Here is a 17,738-nt window from a genome sequence, read left to right as displayed (position 1 = left end):
ATCCGCTACGCCACCCAGCTGCCCCTGTGTCCTATAATCTTAAAGCCCCCTGGCAGACAGCTGTCTGAGGCAGGAGCTGCAGTGTATGGGGAGAGGGAGTTTCCTCCACAGAATCCTGCTCCCTACAGTAATGAGATGACCAGTCTACTCAGAAAGTCCTAAAGAACAAGGAAAAGTGATCACTTTTAGAAGAGAATTCAATAAATTCAATAAACACAGACTAAGCCCCTACTAGAAGGCGGGCATAGAGGGATGCAAAAAAAGAGGCAAAAGCTAGTCCTGGTCCTTCAGGAGTTCACAATCTAACAGAGGAGATGACACCACAAACAAAGCTACACAAAGAAAGCTATTTACTAGATAGAGGAAATAACTGAAAGACAGAATAATGTTTGTCTTTCATTCTTGAAGATCATGGCATCAGGGAGTTGAAGCCATGACAAGCACATGATATGAGGAAGGGCACCGTGCTAAGTCCCCAGCCTCACTTTCTCCTCCAGAATCATCTGGATTCAGTGGCCCGATAGGAAACTGGACAACTGGAGATGGCCTGGGTGTGAGGCACCCAGGGCCAAGTGACTTGCCCAAGGTCACACAGCTATTAAGAGTCAACTATTTGAGGCCACATTTGAATTGGGTCCTCCTGACTTCACAGCCAGTGCTCTATTCACTGTTTCATCTAGCTGCTCTAAAAGACAGAAAGTAGTTGAATAAAGAGCGATTAAGAAAAGCTTCTGGTAGAAGGTAGGAGGCTTAGTGCTGCCCTCTACAGACTTAGGGAGGGGAAGGAGTTTAATGGAAAAAATAATGAGTTGTTTTGGACCTACAGACCATACAGTGTCTACTACACATTGGGTTCAAGATGACTGAAAGGCAGTTGGAGATGTAAGATTGGAGATTAGCAGAGAGACCGGGACAAGACAGGTAGATTTGAGCATCATCAACCTAGAGAAGAAGGTTCACAAGAGTTGATAAGATCACCAATGAAGTAGTATAGAAGGAGAAGAAAAGAGGGTCCAGGCCAGAATCCGGAAGGACACCCATAATTAAAAGGCATGCTCTGGAGGAGGATCCAACAAAAGAAAAAGAAGAGCAATCTTATGGGGAGGAGGAAACCCAGGGGAGAGCAATGTCCCAAAAATCTAGAGAGAAGAGAGCATCAAGGAGGAGAGAGTGATCAATTGTCAAAAGTTCCAGAGAGGTCAGGGACAGTGAGGATTGAGAAAAGGCCATTGGGGTTGGCAGAAAAGAGAGTGTTAATAACTTTGAAGAGAGCACTTTTGGTGGAATGAGGTCAGAAGCCAGAAGGGTTAAGAAGATAGTAAGCGAAGCTAAAGTGGAAGCATTTGGTGTGGCACAAAGGGAAGAAGAGAAGTAGGACACAGTTGGCAGGGATGGAAGGATCAAGTGAAGGATTTCTCAGGATAGAAGAGACATAAGCTTTGAAGGCAGTAGGAAAGAAGTCAGTAGAGAGGGAGATACTGCAAAGAAGTGAAAGGGAAAAGAAGACAAAAAGAGCAAGCTACTGGAGGAGATGGGATGGAATGGGAACACTTGTGCAGGTAGAGGGGCCACCATTTCATTTAGGAAAGGGGTGGAGATAAGGCAGAAGGAAGAAGGAGCGCTTAGTGAACAGCCTTCATTTTTTCCACAAAATATGAGACAAGGTTCTCAACTGAGAAACTGATACAGAGGTGGAGCCTTGGGAGGTCTGAGAAGGGATGAAAAGGTTTGGAAGAGATGGTGTGGAGACCAGGATGGTAAGCTGATAAGGGAGAGGAGGAGAGTAAGCTGATGGGGGGAGAGGAGGATAATAAGTTGATGAAGGAGAGGAGGAGAGTAAGCTGATGAGGGAGAGGAGGAGAGTAAGCTGATGAGGGAGAGGAGGAGAGTAAGCTAATGAAGGAGAGGAGGAGAGTAAGCTGATGAGGGAGAGGAGGAGAGTAAGCTGATGAGGGAGAGGAGGAGAGTAAGCTGATGAGGGAGAGGAGGAGAGTAAGCTGATGAAGGAGAGGAGGAGAGTAAGCTGATGAGGGAGAGGAGGAGAGTAAGCTGATGAGGGAGAGGAGGAAAATAAGTTGATAAAGGAGAGGAGGATAATAAGTTGATAAGGGAAAGGAGGACAGTAAGCTGATCAGGCACTACCTAGTTGCTGTGAGGGCCCAATTGATCAGAAAAAAAATGTGTTTTTCATTACAATTGTTCAGAATCACATGGATAGGTGTGAAGATAATCCAAGGCTGAGATTTGGCTGGGTGTAATTGGCAATATGAAGAGGGGGCTTGGAATTCCAGAGTAGACAAGGTGGAACTGAATCAATTCATCAAGCAGACAAAAAAAGAGAAGAGAAGAGAAAGAGAGAGAGAAGAGAGTGTCTAGTAAAGGGAGAGATAGCTAAGGAGAAAATTGAGGGGTCAATGGATTGGTGGTCATGGGGATAGACAAAGAATAAAGTTACATATACAAAGGCAGAGGGAGAGGTGAAAGGCCAGTAAATTATGATCACATAAGGGAATTTCCCAATGCTTGAACATGGAGGTGATACATTTGTGGGTAAAGGCAAGATACAGGATGTGATTGTCTTTGCATGCAGCTAAAGTGGAGTGGGTGAACAGTTGATGGGAAGAATGTAGGTTGAAGAACTAAGTGCTTAGGGTTAGAAACATGAGCTTACTTAGAACAAGGTTTACAGAAGTAATCCTGTAGGGCAAGTAGCCACATATAAAAACTGGGCACAACACCCCACAGCAACAAGTAGAGGCATGATGCTTCTTGACAAGAAATGTCTTTCATGAGAGGAAAGAACACTGAAAATAGGGTTTACCTTTTACAAGCTAAGATGTTCAGAGTACTCGTGTGATCCTAGCTTAAAATGAGAAATACCCAAACAAAGGAAGAGAATGATTTCCCTGAACTCACCTTCTCGAATACCAGTCCTCTGCTTCCATGGAACATCTTGGCAGAGTTGTTCAAAAATCCAATCTGCTTCTTCTGATTCAATGAAATTGGGAAACAAGCGTATCCTGATTAAGGAAGCAGAATAAGGACAGATTAAAATGTGGCAAGATCAAGATCGGGATAACTTAAGACACTGAGATGAAATCTTCAGATGTTAAGGCCAATAAGCACTCAACCTCCTATTAATCAAGAGGCACTCTGGAAAACCAAAAGTCAGAAAGGCAGTGAGTAAGCAATGGGCCCTGACTTTAGTATTCTGCTGTGCAAACCACAGGGGACAGGACTATAAAATAGACTGCCTAAGCTAGGAATATTAGGAGAGTACAATACTTGGGGTTTTTAAATGAATTAAAGAGATCCAGGCCCAGCAATAATATGCAAGTCCAGTCTGTTCAGGGGATCTGGCAGAAAACAGTCTACAAGAGTACCTAGGAAGCTTTATCTTCAAATACATTCATGGCTGTTCTATAATAATTTTTGCAAACTTTACCTAAGTAGGAAAATATACAAAGTACATAAAAGTTGTAATATATCATAGTCAAATGAACTGATAGTAAAAAAACAAACAAAAACAATAAGGTCCCTTGTAAGGGAAAGAAGGTTTCACAAATCCAGATCAAAGTGAGAGAAATAAATGCATCCGAGATAAGAAAGATGAGCAGAGAGAAACATGAACAAAGAATGCTCACACAGCTCGGCCATGAGACTGGCACCCAAAGTGTGCAATTTATGATGTAATGACTGTGTTATAGCTGAGAAAAAGAAGATTAAACTACTTGGATGGAGCTTCTGACCGTGGCTTATCTGAGAACACAGGCATCTGAGGTAATGGATAATCATTCCCTAACCAAACTGGCACCTGCTTTGTTCAGGATTAAACCCATGGCTTTTGTGTTTTAGGCTCAAATCTGTGGCATGCTCTATCTCCATCCTCTATGTGCTCTTTCACCATCCCCCCCATTCATTCCCAAGACCCTTCACAAACACACACACACACAGGAGGAGGCAGTATCCAGTCAGGTAAGGACAGTCCTGGAAGGCCACTCTCTTTAAGACACTCAGACTTGATTGCCTAAAGTCAGTATTATGGTTCAGGTCAATACAAAGGTAAATGAGACTCTCTCAAGAATTCCTCCCACTTTCTGTTCTTATAGGAATCTTCTAGGTGTGCAAGTGCTCCCCAAAGAACATCTACCTAATGTTCTCTCTATTCCTAGGAGGGCCCTCACTTTGGAGATGGGAAGTGGCAGAAAAGAGACCCTAAGATATGTGACTTTAGGCAAGATATTCCACTTTGACAAACCTGTTTTTAATCTATAAAAAGGGGGAAATGATCTTTGTAACCCTTGGCTCACTAGGCTAGTATGAGGAAAGCACTCTGAAATACTTAAAGTATTGCGTTAAATATAAGTTAACAATATTATGTCCTCAGTCTAGTCTCTTGAGGATAAATTATTGGAAGAGAAAGAGGTCTTCCGGTGTAACCATTTTGAAGGCTACAATCCTCATTTGACTGGATAAATTCTAGTATGTTTGCCTTCTTAAGAAATCAGTCCGGGCAGCTAGGTGGTGTAGTGGATAAAGCACCTGCCTTGGAGTCAGGAGTACCTGGGTTCAAATCCAGTCTCAGACACTTAATAATTACCTGTGTGGCCTTGGGCAAGCCACTTAACCCCATTTGCCTTGCAAAAACCTAAAAAAAGAAATCACTCTTAATACAAATAAGCTTTAAGGCTCTTTCTGGGAAATAGGAACTCTAGAAGGTTCCACAAGAGTTACAAGGGCCTCTATCACCTCAGGCACTACAGAATTCCAATAATACACACTACAGTGTTATCATTCATTCAATGGGCAACCCTCTCATACAGAAAGATGAATCTGAGGCAAACAACACTATGATGCATAATGTTTTCATAGAAAAGTTAATTGTGCAATTGTTAAGAAAAGTAAATGTTTTAGGATTTACAGTCTACTAACTCAAGAACAATTGGCAACCCTCTGCCAATTCCAAGGGATGCTATGAGATACAACTACAGGCAACAGACTGTTGTGGCCAAAAATTTCATCACCTAGAGGCCGACCTCCAGGACATTCATCACTTAGAGCACAACTCAGCCTTCAGCCAGATTGGACCTTGGAGAGCAGTCACAGACTGTCACCAGACATACACTTAAGGCCCTTGTAACTCAGTGGAACTGGTCAGAGTTTCTGTTTCCCAGGAAGGGTCTTAAAGTGATTTCTTTTTGTGTTTTTTTTTTGGCAAGGTAATGAGGTTAAGTGACTTGCCCAAGGCCACACAGCTAGGTAATTATTAAGTGTCTCAGGTTGGATTTGAACTCAGGTCCTCCTGACTCCAGGGCCAGTGTTCTATTCACTGCGCCACCTAGCGGCCCTCAAGAGTGATTTCTTAAGAAGACAAACATACTAGAAATTTATCCAGTCAAATGAGAGTTGTATCCTTCAAAATGATCACCCTGGAGGCCTCTTCCTCTTCCAACATTGAAAATTGCCTTCAGAAAAATAACTTTTGAATATTCTCATTTGGGACAAATCTTCACCTTGCCATGGTTGGGGGGAAGAGAAGAGATTGGATTTGTAATTTAATAAGTATTAATTAGTAATTAATTAATAAGTAAATAAGTAATTTAAGTCAAGACTGATGGAAATAGTGAATGAAATGGCAGTTTCTGTCAAAAATGAGGCATAATCACAAAAGAGTAAGGTTGTTCATCCTTTCAGCTTTATAAATGAGTTCTGAAGACAACTCCCAAAGATATTCCAAGAACCATTCTAATCAATAGCAGCACCACTGAATGGGAAAGGGAATAGTATGTTTGACCTAGAAAATCAGGAAAACTCAAATTCAAATCCTCCTTTGGATGCTGGCTACACATAATTTCTGAGTCTGTCAGATTCAGTTTATCCTCTGTAAAATGAGGACGTGGACTGAGTCCCTGCCACTTCCAAATCTATGAACTTTCAAAAAACTATCATTCAGATAGATTAAGTTCTGATTTAAATTTTTTAAGTCTCTTTTCTTCACATCTCATATTTTCTAAGGGTATTAAAAAACTAAAAGAAGGTAATTTCATTTTTTTGAATACCTATAAAGTATCCTAAGCCTCAAATTAAGAAACATTTGTCCTGGAACTAATTCCTCTACCAGCTTGCTGAAAGACTCTGAAAAAGTCTTTCTCTACTTGTTAAAGTGAAAAACCACTGGATAGGGAAGGGAGGAAGGATACACTAGATATGAATATAAAAAAAAAAATCAGGAAAATCAAATTTTTAAATCCAAAAAGAAATTTTAGAAATAATTCTTGCTTTTTAAGTCCCAGAAGGTAAGGGATGTAAAAGTGCTTTTTAAAAGTTACAAGTGACCAAATAAACAAAGCTTTGCAAAGCTATAGAGTTCAATTTTTGTCTACTCCCACCCTGCACACCCCATTTTACAGAAATAATGTTGCTTCCTAGCTCAAACTGTCAAAAAGAACTCATGAGCCTCAAGTCAAATGTTTCCAATCCGGGTATATATGGGTATATCTTCCAAGTAAAGTCCTCAAGTGGGTACTCCGAAATGACACTGCCTTACTGAGAACCAAACCCCTTTGTTGGAAAGAGTCTCTCACTCACCGAGAAATTCCTGTAGGTGATACGCTGATTTCATAGACACCTTCTTTGCTAAGGAAAGAAAACAAAAGAAAACCTCTTAGTGTGAAAGAAGGTTTTTCGATAAGTCTTACAAGTATACACTCAAATGTTCCAGGGAGCCAAAGCAGGGATAAATGTTATGACCTACTATCTTCCCAAATGTCCCCTCCTCATGCTGAAGACCAGATAGCCACAATGGACAATATTTATCACCTTCTTAAATAGGAGAGTTTTGGCTGTGTGGCTGGCTATGAGGGAAAACAATAAAGGATCAATCCTCAATATATCTACCCACATCTTCTCCTTGACCCTCATCCAGTTTGCTATCCAGTCAAATAGCCGGCACATACACTAAACACCAAATTACTCCATCAGTATTTTCTCCTACTACTTTTTAAAGTTGCAGATTTTTCTTGTCTATCAGCACCTCTAAAATGACTCTGACTCCAAGCTGGCTTCTGCAGAGGCTATGAAGTATGTCTCCAACCATCCAAACAACTTGAAAACACTACAGTTTTTAAACTGTAACCAAAAAACCAAGGTAATTTTAAAGGATCTGATGTAGAAGAGAACAATGCCTTTTCATTTAGTTTATGGAAGAATTAAAAGACAAATCTAATGTAATCTTTCCCTGGTGATTCAAATATCAAAAAGTTGCCTGTCCAGTGATGAAAAAAGACTGCATGCTTTCAACATAACTATGGCTAGACAGCAAGGCTGGGGGAAGTAAGCTAGACACAGAATTTTTCAAATAGGACATAGAAATGGAAAACTAAAACCTTGAGGGCAACAGTCTGAATAATGGCTTTCGGGAAACATCAGACTTGGCACTCACTTCTCTAGGGCTGGAGGCTTTTTGAGATCCCAAAGATCTTGCCAAGGCTAACCACATAACACAGCACAGAGGGAAGGAGACATAAAACTCTTCATTTTACAGCTGAGACAAGGGATTAGACAATTGTTCTAGGTCACAGAGCAAGTCAGCTATGGAAAAGAACCCTGAAGTTATCAGATCTTGCAGTCAAAGATAGAAGGGATGAAGTACAAAGTATTCAGTCTGGATGCCTGAGTTGGCTCTATCAGAAGATTTAAAGATTGGGGAACAGTATTACTTGTAATGCTCACAAACTAGTTATTGGGGGGCGGCTAGGTGGCACAGTGGATAAAGCACTGGTCCTGAAGTCAGGAGTACCTGGGTTCAAATCTGGTCTCAGACACTTAATAATTACCTAGCTGTGTGGCCTTGGGCAAGCCACTTAACCCCATTTACCTTGAAAAAAACCTAAAAAAAAAAGAAAAAGAAAAAAGGGAAAAAAAACAAATTATTTATTGGGGGAGGGAGAAATGCTTTCTAATCCCTAAAGAGCTAGAAAAAACAGAAGCAAATGCTACTGTAAATAGATTATCTAGAGTCACATCAAGATACATAGTCTAAGGGGCGGCTAGGTGACAAAGTGGATAGAGCACTGGCCTTGGAGTCAGGAGTACCCGAGTTCAAATCTGGCCTCAGACACTAATTATCTAGCTGTGTAGCCTTGGGCAAGTCACTTAACCCCATTGCCTTGAAAAAAAAAATCTAAAAAAAAAGATACATAGTCTAGGGGGACAGCTAGGGGGCACAGTAGATAAAGCACCGGCCCTGCAGTCAGGAGTTTCTGAGTTTTAAATCTGGCCTCAGACACTTAATAATTACCTAGCTGTGTGACCTTGGGCAAGTCACTTAACCCCACTGCCTTGCACCCCCCCCCCAAAAGAGAGAGATATAGATTAGAAGACAAAAGATGAAAATGGTCCATGCTGAAGGAGCTGGAGGAAGGCAAGCACAGTAGCATGTTCTTGGTGGACCTATGGAAATAAAAGTGAAATTAGGCTAAAAAAGAGATCAAAAAATGTTTCATATCCTCTAACCCTGAGATCCCACTGTTAGGTATATATTATACAAAGAAAGTCCTATATAAACCAAAATATTCATAGCAATATTTTTTGTGAATGCAAAGAAATGGAACCTAGGTAAGTGCCAACTGATTTGGGAGTGACTCCATGAATTGCAATCCATGACCATAAAGGAATTATTCATGCACTATAAGAAACTAGGAAGATGAGAAACATGGGAAGACAAACCAACATGAAGTGAAGTGAAAAGAATTAGGAAAATAACAAACACCAAAACTGCAACAATATAAAAGAAAGAAAAAATGAAAACTGAACTCAGTGATTATATCTAAGTTGAATTCCAAAGAAATGAAAAAAGTATGTTTTCTTCTTTTCACTGCAAAGACTGGGTACTGGAGACTATGGATGGGGAAGACTACATATACTGAAAGACTTAACTAATGTGTTGATTGGCTTTGCTATATTGCCAAGAAAATTTTTTCTTTTTTACTTTTTGTTACAAGAAGACTTGCTAGGGAGGAGAGATGGATATATTCAGAAATGAAGGTAATATTTAAAATAAAAGTAACTATTTAAAAAATTTTTAAATATATACAAAGTAGTAGAAATTTAGTAGGAATTATCAAGAGCTGAGAATGCTAAAATATACTCAATTGGAGGCAATCTAGGGCAGAGGAAAGGGAGATTTGGAACCAAATTCCATTCCTCTAATATTGGCAACTCCTCTGACTTTTAGGAACCTGTTTAATCTTCTGTGAAATGGGAAATAACATTTAAGTACTAATTGCCCCATTTTGGCTTTATAAATCTTAAAGCACTCTAAGTGTGAGTCATTATTAAAATATAAATGCATAAAATGGAACATCTCTGTGAAGTTCCTGTGAGCATGAAAGCCTAAAGTGGAAAGAAGTGACTGGTAGCAGGAAAGTCCCTGGCATTTGATGTACACACACATATGTGACAGATCTCAACATGAGCAGACCAGTAAACATTTGCTGTTGTCTGGTTGTTTTTCTGTCGTGTCTGACTTTTCATGATCTCATTTGGGGTTTTCTTGACAAAGATACTGGAGGGGTTTGTCATTTCCTTCTCCAGCTCATTTTACAGAGGAGGAAAATGAGGGTAACAGAGTGAAGTGACTTGCCCAGGGTCACCCAGTTAGTAAATTCTGAGGCTGGATAAGAACTTGGGAAAGATGTCTTCCAGACTCCAGGCCCAGGGTTCTCTCCACTGCCCTGACTTATTAATAAATATTAATTTTCTACATAATACAGGATTTCAGGCCCTCACAGCAAGAGCACCCAAGACAGTGAAGGTTCTCAACTTCAGGACATCTGAGAACTCTTCTCCCTTCTGCAATAGCCTCTGGCCCCAAAAAGAGAGGAGCCCATTCAGACCTCCAATAGCAGTGGGATGGTTCAGACCCACAAGCAGAGTTCAGGCCTCCAGTATGGTTTGAAGAAGGCTCCCAAGGCGGAGGAATCCCAGTTGAGGGAGAGCATGCAGTTCCATAAACCTTCCCACGCTCCCCAGCTGGTAGACAGTGGCAGAGTCCAGCTGCAGTCTACTGGTGCTCAGACTCTAACACAGGTCAGGACCCAGAACGGAGGGAAAGCAGGGAGAAATTGATCTAAACAAAACAAACCCTAAGACTGCACAGGAACAATGACCACAATGACATCTTTATTGGGGGGGGGGGCTGCCAATGATTTGGGGAACAGCCCAACAAGTTATGGTATAAAAACATGATGGAGCTGTTGTGCTGTAAGAGAAACAAAGGAGACAGTTTCAGAGAAACTTAGGAAAACTTGTATGAACTAATGCAAAGTGCACAGACCTGAGCAAGATAGGCCAAATACTTTAAGTGATGCTATTAAATGCTCTTGGTATTGGACAGACTATCCATTCCTCTACAGGGTGGGTTCCTGACCTGGAGGTCAGTACTTGTCAGTGCCTATCTTTGTTTTGTGTTTAGTCATTTAATCTGACTCAATGACTTAGTCTCCCCAAGTCAGGAAGCTGGTATGTACCTGTCCTAAGAAAGAAATTCATCAGTCATTAAGTATTTATTACCACTTGCTATGTATCTAATAACTGAGATGATTTTTTTAAATCCAAGAACTGATAAAGTTACCAAAGAGAATAGAAATGAGGCTCCAAAGAGTTTTGTGGTAAACACATGGGCTGGGTGGGGGTGGGATAGGGCAGGACAGAAGGAGAACTAAGTCAGAAATGGAAACATATCCAGGAGGAGGTGGTCAACAGTACCAAGGGGAGAGGTCAAGAAGGATGAACAGAAAAAAGAGCCATTTGATGGAGCAAAGAAGAAATCACTTCGAGTTCCAGAAAGAGTATGTTCAGTTTAGTGATGAGATCAGGCGCCACCATGAGTGAGAAGAGGAAGCAGATAAAGAAGAAAAAATGGCTAGAAAAGGTATTTGGTATCCAAGGGAGGAGGGGTAAGGATGAAGGATGGGAGATTTGAGAATTAGAGCGAGTCAGGAACACACACACACACATACACACACTCTCTCTCTCTCTCTCTCTCTCTTTCTCATCCCAACACTCTAATAAAAAAATAAGCCTCACCAACCAATCAGAACTGAACAACTGCTCAGTGCCACAAAGAAGTCCCCCAATGAGCAGTCAGTCACAAAACATTTACTGAGCACTTACTGGGCAAGAGGCACTGTGATATTCCCTCAGAATGCAAATACAAACAGAAATAAAGATAGTCCCTACCCTCCAGGAGCTTACATTCTACAGAAGGATGCATGGCAGACAAGGTTGGGCATTTAGCCTGGAAAGGAAGGGATGTTAGCTGGCCTTCAATGGAAGGTCCAGAAGGACCAAATAGTCAGAGGCTCAATTTCCAATATGTGAATTCCAGAGCTGGAATGAACTTCCAGGATGAAGAAGGACCTGGAGCATGAGAGAAGAGGCCTGAAGCACATGTGATGAGATCAAGCGTGTTTATTTACTGGGAAATAAAGCTATTTTGAATATCACAGATTTTCCACACATTTCACTTGCTTATATATGTTTGGGCCCTGATTGAAATTTGATCTTTTTGCCTAAAACAAAATCTTTTTTGACTCATAAATGTGCAAATAAGGGTAATGAAGAGAGGAAAAAGACTCCCAAAACAATTTTAGTCATTAAACATCTTAGTTTTTTCTACTGATGTTTGTTTTTGCCATCCAAAATAAATTCATTTCACAGAGATCCCTTTCACCCTCCTCTATATCATGGCTTCTATCAAAAAAAAAAAAAAAGAGAAAGAAGATAGGAAATGGCTAAACAAATTAATAGTCTGACTACACAAATGTAATAGAATATAACCAAAAAAGGTTACAAAAAGGAAAAAAAGGTCAGCCAAATTCACCCATACTCAAGTCTAACAGAGAACGTCCATCCATAGACCACCTGCCTCCACAATGAAGTAAGGAGCTGCTCTGCTATTTAATAAGCATTAATATTTTCATTTAATATTTCATTGGCTCTCTGAACCTTGGGAGTACCCCCAGGCATCAGTGAAGATCCACAAAACGGGCAGATGCACACTTGACAAGGATAAAGTGAGAATTGCTGAAAAATACATTAAACTCAAGTTTCCAAGCAACACTATTCTAACATACTTCCTGAAGAGTGTAAGCTGAACTCATCCTCAGCAAAGATATCGTCATTCTTGCACCTTGGACTTTGGGGCTTCAAGTAAACTGCACCTACAATAAGAAAACTGAGGCCCAGAGAATGAAGGTGACCTGCCCAGACAGAGATCATTAGAATTCTTTTAACATTCTAGGTGGATCATCTGCAAAAAGTCAGATACCATATTGTATAAAGGCAAAGACATAAATAAGACTTAAACCAAAGGAACGATTTCTGTTTCTATTTTCAAGGTCAGAAGAGAACTTAAAGATCATCTAGTCAGCACTGTCCATTTTACAGAGGAGGAAAGAGGCTCCAGAAAGTTGAAGGGACTTGACCAGGAGCACTCAGTTGTTGAGCCAAAGAATCAAGATTTGAATGGTAATCTTCAGATTGCAAAGTTAGGGCTCTGAACATCTTCACATTGAATGGAAACATGAGACATCCAAGAAAATACAACTGATCTGCCCAGATTTCGGTTTGGAATGCTCTGCCCATGGATTAAGTAGAATAGATTGCTCTGGAAGAACAAGGAGGTTTTGGTAAATGAAGAGAAAACTCACCCAGTTTTCCTGCAGTTTTTTAAGCATTGAGTCAAACCAGATCTGATGAAATATTTGACATTCAATGTTTCAAAGACTCCAAATGGATCTCCCTCTGCTCCCTTAAAGCAAATATAAATTACTGTGGGGATTCCTCTCTGATGTACTTTCCTTTCCTTTCGTTTTGTTTTGTTTTTTAGGTTTTTGCAAGGCAAATGGGGTTAAGTGGCTTGCCCAAGGCCACACAGCTAGGTAATTATTCAGTGTCTGAGGCCAGATTTGAACCCAGGTACTCCTGACTCCAGGGCCGGTGCTTTATCCACTATGCCACCTAGCTGCCCCCATCTAATGTACTTTCTCTGAAGATCAAAGGGAAGAGGATCAGGAAAAGCCAGATTACAGCTGAAACCTGCTTCACAAAGTTGTTCCTGCCTCCTCAACTACCCCAGCAAATCCTGGAAGGCCTCCAGAGGGGCCATGGGAACACTCCTTCAGAAGTGGGGTGGAGCAAACCTACAAGGGTGAAGCTCCCCAAGGTCTCCTGAACTGCACTGGGGATTCAGGCTTCACATTTGTTGTTGGAGCACCAGATCTCTAAGAATCTTTTTTTATTCCAAGGTTCTGTGACTCATCAAAAATAGACAGAAAACAAATTTCTATATGGGGAGCAGCATTTACAGGGTGTCCTGGTCTGCTCCATTAGGGAGTGCTGTACTTACTCAATCATTTGTGGGTCAGGGATCCGACGTAATACCTGCAAAAAACAAATATAGCAGACATAAGAACCCAAAGGCCATTTCAATATCCTGAATTCACAAAGTTGGTCCTATTTCTGCACAGAGAAAGGAGAAGGGGAATTAGCATTCATATTGCCCCTACTAGAGCACTTAACCTGTAGTCAGGAAGACCTGAGTTTAAATACACTCTTACCAATTATGTGATCCTGGATAAGTCCTTTAACCAGTCTACCTCAGTTTCCCCCTCTGTAATATGGGGATAAAAGTAGCACTTTCCTCCTGGCAATGTTGTAAGGATCCAAAGAGATCATATTTGTAAAAAAAAATAAAAATAAAAAATATATATATATGTATATATATATATATGTATATGTGATATAAAATATATATAGCACCTAGAAGGTGCTATATAAATATCAGTTATCATCACCACTGATTCCAGACCAGGCACTTTTTACAAACAACACCTCATCTGAGAGCAGGGGCTCTCATGGCCCCCCAATACAAAGGTGAGGAAACTGAGGCAGCAAATTGGGTGACTGGCCCAGGATCACACAACTAGTAAGACTCTGAAAATGATTTTGAATTAAGACCCTTGACCCTCCAGGCCTGCACCTCTATCGGCCTCAGGACTCACTCTTGGCTTTCCCTTGATTCAGTTCCTTCCAACTGAAATACTCTTAGTTTAAAACTAGTCCCTCCCAGCAATACCAGCAACCAAAGCTGTAATCACCAAAATAATGTGGTCTTGGTTAAAAAACTTAAGAGGGTGAATTAAAAATAAGAGATGAGTTCCACTAAATATAAACCAAGGAGTCTGGAGCCCATCTTCTGTCAGAATTTGACCTATTGGGGAATGGATAAACAAATTATGGTATATGAATGTATGGAATATTACTGAGGCTTAAGAATTGAGAGCAAAAGGAGATTTTGAGAGCAAACTGGAAAGACTTCCATGAATTAATGGTGAGGGATGACAGCAGAATCAGCAAAACAATTTATACTTTAACAACACTATAAAACGAAACAAAAATGAAAGATTTGAAATTCTGATTAACACAGTCATGATTCCGGAGGATGCAACCCACTTTCTCACCAAGGTAATGAACAACTAAGTATGAGGAATGAGATGCATTTTTTTACATGGTCAATATGGTATGATGAATTAAAAGATTAAAGAGATATAGCTTCTGTACAATTTAATCATTTTATTAATAAGGCCAGCATGCTATTAATAAAAGGATGGTCATTTAGCCATCTCTCTTAAACCAAAGACAATCAAGGCAGCAGCTCATTTATTAACACTCTGAAAAGGAGGTATACAATGAAAGTGTCAGCACATCACCCTTGGACAAAGGGTATCTGTATATGGTTATCTCTAAACTCAGACCACCACCAGTTTTGGGCTATCTAGACCAGGGCTATTCAATCTTACTTTTGAAAGTTTTTATTGAAATAATAGACAATATATTTTGATTTGCACTTTAGTAGGAGCTCTGAGGTAGCTCAGTTTCATTTATTAGTAAATGAAAAATTAGTAAACCCACAGACAGGCCACATTTTAGGCGAAAAGATCTGTCTCCACTCAAACTTCAGGAGAACACAATGGACTTCCCCCATTAGAATAAATTCCTCCTAAGGTTGGGTTGAGTCTGTCCAAGATAGATGAGAGTTAATTCAATCTCATTATCAAAAATGTCCTTAGAGAGACTTTTTTTTAAAATCAGGACTTCTGGAAGAAGGGGAGAAGTTTCTTTCACGGGAATTTGTTTTGCTGGACTTATAAGGATTTACATTGGGGGTTTTTCTCCCTGGTGATGGGGAGAAAATAAATGCTTGTTAACTGAAAACCATTTAATTCAAAAACATGATTAAAAATTAAAATCAGCCCTTTTGATTTGAACTCTCATTTGTGCCAGAGTCCCCTCGGGTTTGTTCCTCTTACAGGTATTTGATGCCTACTTGCAGCTTTCTTGGAAGGTGTATTTGTGAAAAAAAGGATTAGGGGGTTGAGGAGAAAGGCAGTAGGCCTCCAATTAATACTTTTGCTACTTAGCAAACAGTTTTGATAAATGACTGTGGCAAAGAGGTTGAGACCAACATCTATTATAAATTGAAGCTTTTCCATTACTTGTGGATTTCCATTTTATTTTTTTATTAAAATGGAGAACTACCAGTTGCCTCAGCTTGAGGCACTGCTCAGTAGGGAAAACATTCAACAAAAATGTCAACAAATGCTTACTAAAAGTGCATTATGTGTTAAATTCTGTGTCAGATGGAGAAACAAAGAAGAAAAACAGAATGCCTGTCCTGAAGGAGTTTATCATTCGGGTGAGGAATAAAGCACAAGGACAAATAACAATATGTTAAGGACCCAGGAGAAGTAAATGAAGCAGAAAGATTGGGGATGGAGGAGTCACTTCTAGTAGAGGGGGTGGCTGCTGAGCAGGACCTTGATGGAAAAAAGACATCAACTGCTCTAGGAGTCATGGGTGTCAAGGGACTCCCTCCAACACAGGCAAGAAGCATAGACTATGGAAGGGCAAAGAAAAACCCTCTGCTCTGATTCTAGTCCAACCCTAGTCATTGGGTTTTACTGGTTCAGAGTGAGTGTAAACAGCAACTGTTTTTATTCTGGCCAGAAAACCTGAGGGTCTTCCCCTCCCAATTTTTTTTTTTTGAGTAGGTGAAAGAGGCCATCTTTTGTCTCATTTCTTAACAAGTTTTAATTACTGAATGGGTATTGCCAGAGACAAACCAAGACCTGTTAAAAACTTTAGCTCAAAAAAGCCAAGGTCTCTACATCCAAGACAACCTTCAGTCATCCTGATCGATTTCTGGCCCAGATGGCTCCAGAAAAGAAAGTAAGACTGGTAACCTAGCCCACACCTTCCTGATGCCCCGGTCCTCTTTGAGAAGGAAGGACAAACAGCAACAATCCAAACTCTCATTTTAAAGATGAAAATAAAGCCCAGAGAGTAAGTGACTAGCTCAATCAGAAGAACAGTAAGTAGTAAAGCTGGGACTTGCCAGATCTGCCCTCTGACTCTAAATTCAACACGTTTTCCTTTCCTGCTATAGCTGCTCAATCCTCCTGCCAATGTCTGGAGTTCAAATCTTTCCTAGCACCAGTCAACACACTTGATTTACTCCTAAAAAGTCTCCCTCTTTTCTATTCCAGGTCTAGCCATTTTTCTAGGCCCAGCTTGGGTACAGACTCCTCTCTGCAACGGCACTGAGGCAGAAGAAGAAAGGATATGCTTAAAGAAAGGGGGCCAGAGCCCACTACGGCTAGAATGCAGAGTATGTGTAGCAGAACTGTAGACAATAAGGCTGAAAAGGTAAGGTAAAACAAGAGAGAGGAAAGTCTTTAGTGTCAGGAAAAGGAGTTTACATATTCCTTCCACAAGAAAACAGGATCCACAGAAGACACATAACCAGGCAAACAGAACAATCAGACCTGCAGATTAAGGTTACTAGGCAGAATGAGAACTGAGAACCTTCTTTCTCCCTGAGTCTCCCATACTTCTCTATCTTCTCTACCCCATCCCAGCTGAAGACTCCTCTTCTTACTTTACTGAATAAACTATCTTGCAATCCCTCTTCTTCTCTTCATCTCACAGTTCTTGAACCTCTGGCCTGGACTATTTCAACAGTTGCCGCCTCCTCCTCAGGATCCCTGCTTCAGCTCTCCCATGGCCTCTACAATGCAGACTCCACATAGTGGCAAAAGAGATCTTCCTAAAGTTCAAGTTTGATCATGGCACTCTCCTATTCAATCAAATTCAGCATCTCCTTTTCAATGACTCCACAAACAATAACAAACTCCTCTACTGGCATTTAAAGCCTTTCACAATCTTACTCTATCCTTGTTTTCCAGTCTTATCCTACATGACTCCCCTTCTAACCCTGAGGGCTCAGTCCATCTCCTTTTCTTTTTGCCCCCTAAACAAAGTACTACATTGACCATCTCCACACCTTTTTAGACCTGATCCCCCGAGATGTCCAATATACTCCCTCCTCTAGATCCACAGCTTTCTTTAAAACTTAGGACAAATAGGAGTTTGAACAAAAATCAAAGACTATTACCTTTAATTTAAAAAAAAACAACCCAATCTTATATAACTTTGCTATCTCTTATACTTTATTTTTTCCCCTTAAGTATATGATTTCTCTCTCATCACATTTATCTTAAATCAGTGTGTACCATGGAAACAATGTAAAGACTAACAGACTGCCTTCTGTGGGGGGTGCAGGGAGGGAAGCAAGAATGGGGGAAGAATTGTAAAACTCAAAATAAATAAAACCT

The 17,738-nt window shown here is 40.4% G+C and overlaps 1 protein-coding gene and 1 long non-coding RNA gene across 5 annotated transcripts in view; one reads left to right on the top strand and one right to left on the bottom strand.

The window, feature by feature from the left end:
* Positions 1 to 17,738, bottom strand: part of ALKBH3 (alkB homolog 3, alpha-ketoglutarate dependent dioxygenase) — a 46,531-nt gene that overhangs the window by 26,455 nt on the left and 2,338 nt on the right. For all 4 annotated transcript variants that reach the window (XM_074230507.1, XM_074230506.1, XM_074230505.1 and 1 more), the window contains 3 exons: positions 13,412 to 13,446; positions 6,589 to 6,636; positions 2,917 to 3,020 (listed from right to left, as the gene is read on the bottom strand). In XM_074230507.1, coding sequence (XP_074086608.1) covers positions 2,917 to 3,020; positions 6,589 to 6,636; positions 13,412 to 13,446 — 187 coding nt within the window. The remainder of the gene's footprint in view (positions 1 to 2,916; positions 3,021 to 6,588; positions 6,637 to 13,411; positions 13,447 to 17,738) is intronic.
* On the top strand, positions 2,560 to 17,030 carry LOC141518474 (uncharacterized). Its single transcript, XR_012477201.1, has 2 exons — positions 2,560 to 3,780; positions 16,611 to 17,030. It is a non-coding gene; the product is annotated as an uncharacterized LOC141518474 (long non-coding RNA).

Source organism: Macrotis lagotis, chromosome 3 (assembly GCF_037893015.1).
Source record: "Macrotis lagotis isolate mMagLag1 chromosome 3, bilby.v1.9.chrom.fasta, whole genome shotgun sequence".
Classification (NCBI taxonomy): domain Eukaryota; kingdom Metazoa; phylum Chordata; class Mammalia; order Peramelemorphia; family Peramelidae; genus Macrotis; species Macrotis lagotis.
Note: the sequence above shows the minus strand (reverse complement) of the source record. Positions and strands in the feature narration are given on the sequence as shown.